At 58.9% G+C, this 3,598-nt stretch overlaps 1 protein-coding gene across 2 annotated transcripts in view; it reads right to left on the bottom strand.

Moving 5' to 3' along the window:
* Positions 1-2,843: 2,843 nt before the first annotated feature.
* Positions 2,844-3,598, bottom strand: part of LOC130586768 (polymeric immunoglobulin receptor-like) — an 11,402-nt gene continuing 10,647 nt past the window's right edge. The window contains exon 11 of one of the 2 annotated variants that reach the window (XM_057387670.1): positions 2,844-3,340. In XM_057387670.1, coding sequence (XP_057243653.1) covers positions 3,248-3,340 — 93 coding nt within the window. In that variant the 3' untranslated portion in view covers positions 2,844-3,247. The remainder of the gene's footprint in view (positions 3,341-3,598) is intronic. The other variant, XM_057387671.1, reaches the window with a different exon arrangement.

The raw sequence follows: 3,598 nt of genomic DNA, 5'->3' as shown, positions 1-3,598 counted from the left end.
TGCAGTGACCCCAGAAAATCAGGAGACAGAGCCTGGGGAGGGAGCAGGGGTGGCTTGGTGAGCTCGTGATGGACATTTCCATGGATCTCTGTGGGCTCTGGGTTTTTATTGCACACTTCACCCTGATTTTGGCACAATTCTCACTGCTCACCCCGTGTGCTGCTCACCTCAACCCCTGCCCGGTTCACTGCTTTCACCCAAAGCAGGAATTTCACATTTCTGTACCCACGGCAGCATCCAGGGCCATTCCCCTTTGGAAGTGAGGTACCAGTGGAAGTGCCAGCCCCGGGAAGGAGCAGGGGTGGCTTGGTGAGCTCCTGATGGACATTTTTGTGGATCTCTGTGGGCTCTGTATTGCACCTTTGAGGTTTTAATTCCACACCTCCACCCTGATTTTGGCACAATTCTCACAGTGATCACATCCCCGTGTGCTGCTCACCTCAACCCCTGCCCGGTTCACTGCTTTCACCCAAAGCAGGCATTTCACATTTCTGTACCCACCCCAGGACACGGCCACAGCCCAGGGTCATTCTCCTTTGGAGGTGAGGTGCCAATGCCAGGAAGGAGCAGGATTGTCTTGGTGAGCTCCTGATGGACATTTCCGTGGATTTCTGTGGGCTCTGGGCTGCACATTCTGGGGGTTTATTCCACACTTCACCCTGATTTTGGCACAATTCTCACAGTGATCACATCCGCTTGTGCTGCTCACCTCAACCCCTGTCTGGTTCACTGTTGTCACCCAAACCAGGAATTTCACATTTCTGTACCCAAAGCAGCATCCAGGGCCATTCCCTTTGAAGGTGAGGTGCCAAAGGAAGTGGGCAGGAGCAGGGGTGGCTTGGTGCGCTCCTGATGGACATTTCTGTGGATCTCTGTGGGCTCTGGGCTGCACGTTCTGTTTTTTTATTCCACACTTCACCCTGATTTTGGCACAATTCTCGGTGCTCACCCCGTGTGCTGCTCATCTCAACCTCTGCCCGGTTCACTGCTGTCGCCCAAAGCAGGAATTTCACATTTCTGTACCCAAATCAGCATCCCAGGGCCATTCCCCTTTGGAGGTGAGGTGCCAATGGAAGTGCCAGCCCCAGGAATGGGTGCCAGGCAGGCACTGCCAGGGCGGAGGGCTGCAAGATGCTCATCCCACCCACATTCATCCCACTCCCGAGAGCTCAGCTCAGCCCAGAACGCCGCGGGGCAGGCTGAGGAGGAAGAGGATTTACAAAGGGAGAGCAGAAGGGGTTTTCTCCTCTCAGAAATTCCCAAAGCAGCGCGTTCTCCCGGCGCTCGCACGCCTGCTGCCCTCCGGGGACGCTTTCCAGGCTCACGCCTTTCCTGTTGCACCAGAGCCGGTCGTTCCCTCCCTCTCTCTCTCCCGGCAGCTCCGGGCGGGCAGCGACCTGTCCCGACCCCTCCGCGCCTTTCCCGATGTCCAACCCCCTTCCCGGAGTGCTGCCGAGGGGATGGGACAGGGGAAACATCGCTGGGATGGGGCGGGGGAGATATGGGACAGGGGATGGGGCAGGTGAGATATGGGACAGGGAATGGGGCAGGGAATGGGGCAGGGAATGGGACAGGGAATGGGACAGGGAATGGGGCAGGGAATGGGGCAGGGAATGGGGCAGGGAATGGGGCAGGGAATGGGGCAGGGAAGGGGGGGGGGGGGGGGGGGGGGGGGGGGGGGGGGGGGGGGGGGGGGGGGGGGGGGGGGGGGGGGGGGGGGGGGGGGGGGGGGGGGGGGGGAGGGGACAGGGGAGATGTGGGACAGGGAATGGGGCAGGGGATGGGACAGGTGAGACATCCCTGGGATGGGGCAGGGGACAGAGGAGCTAGGGATGGGGCAGGTGAGCCTTGGGGCAGGGAATGGGGCAAAGGATGGGGCAGGTGAGACGTCCCTGGGATGGGGCAGGTAATCCATGGGACAGGTGAGCCATGGGGCAGGGAATGGGGCAGGTGAGCAACAGGGCAGGGAATGGGGCAGGTGAGCAACAGGGCAGGGAATGGGGCAGCGGAAATGTGGGACAGGGGATGGGACAGGTGAGACATCCCTGGGATGGGGCAGGTGAGACAGGAGCAGGGAATGGGGCAAGGAATGGGGCAGGGGATGGGGCAGGTGATACAGGAGCTGGGGATGGGGCATGAAATGGGACAGGGACATTCCTTTCCCATGGGGGAAGGAATGGGGCAGGGAATGGGACAGGGAATGGGGCAGGTGAGCCATGGGGCAGGGAATGGGGCAGGTGAGATGTCCCTGGAATGGGACAGGTGAGACAGGAGCTGGGGATGGGACAGACAATGGGACAGGGGATGGGGCAGGTGAGATATCCCTGGGATGGGGCAGGGGATCCATGGGGCAGAGAATGGGACAGGGAATGGGGCAGGGAAGACATGGGGGAGGGGATGGGGCAGGTGAGATGTCCCTGGGATGGGGCAGGTGAGATGTCCCTGGGATGGGGCAGGTGAGCCATGGGGCAGGTGAGCAATGGGGCAGTGATCCATGGGGCAGTGAGCCATCCCCACCCTTTGGGGGCTCTCGGGAAGGTCAGCACTGGTGCAGTGTTGAGGTGAGAGTTGCTGAGCAGGAGGGGTCTGCTGCCCTGCTCTCACTGCAGGGAAATTCCGCATTCMGGGATAATTTGTGTTTTGCCCCTGACGGAACTCGGGGTCTGTCAGCTCACCCCGCCAGCCACAGCCACCTCTGCATCGTCTCTGCTTCCTGCATTGTTTTSTCTGTGGAATATTCAGCTTTTCCCACCCTTTCTGGGCCTCTCTGGGTGGGCTCTCGCTGTGATCKCCGCAGACCCTGAGTTCCCCAGGCTGCTGAAAGCCACTGCATTCTTTRTTTCTCTTGCAATCAAACACTCCAGCCCTGTCTGGCCTGCAGGTGCTGCCCTCAGGTCGGGAAAGCTTAGAGGAATCAAAAGCTAAAAGAGCTTCTAAAGGATTTTTCAGGTGCCTTTTAAAGAAAATGGGATTTTTTTTTTTTTAATTTTAATTTTACAATGCTCCTTGTGACCTGTGAGAGCCCACTGTGCTGGGGCTGTGGGTGGGATGAGCCCCTCGAGTTCCTGCTGTCCCCCAGCCCAACCTCCTCACTCAGATTGGCACTTCCACCCCAGCCCTTTTCAGCCTCAAACCATTCCTCCTCAATCACCACTCCAAGCGGAATTTAAGCAAAAAAAAAAAAAAAGGTCAAGCCACAGTAAATTGTGTGAGCAATGAACAGAGCTGCTCGCTGAYGTTGTGATCCTCAGAGCTGGTCCTGGGCAGGGGACACGTCCCCAACGGGGCTGTCCTGGGTGACACTGTCCGAGGTGACGAGGTCAGCACCCTCYCTGGAGCTCTGGGAAGGACAGAGGATGCAGTCAGGGGATGGACAGCAGGGCAAAGGCAGTTTTTGGGGTGTCTCAGGATCCCAGGGGGACACTGGAGGGGTGGGACAGTCCAACGGGTCACGCTGCTGCTGATGTGAGCATCGTCCTGGGCAAACCCCAAATATTTTTAGGGTTGGGACTCCTGTTGGTGGGATGAACCCCTCAAGTTCCTGCTGTTCCCCAGCCCAACCTCCTCACTCAGCCCCTTTTTCCATCCCATCCTGTCG

Source organism: Malurus melanocephalus, unplaced genomic scaffold (assembly GCF_030028575.1).
Source record: "Malurus melanocephalus ecotype Western Australia unplaced genomic scaffold, MMel_1.1 scaffold_1290, whole genome shotgun sequence".
Lineage (NCBI taxonomy): Eukaryota > Metazoa > Chordata > Aves > Passeriformes > Maluridae > Malurus > Malurus melanocephalus.
Note: the sequence above shows the minus strand (reverse complement) of the source record. Positions and strands in the feature narration are given on the sequence as shown.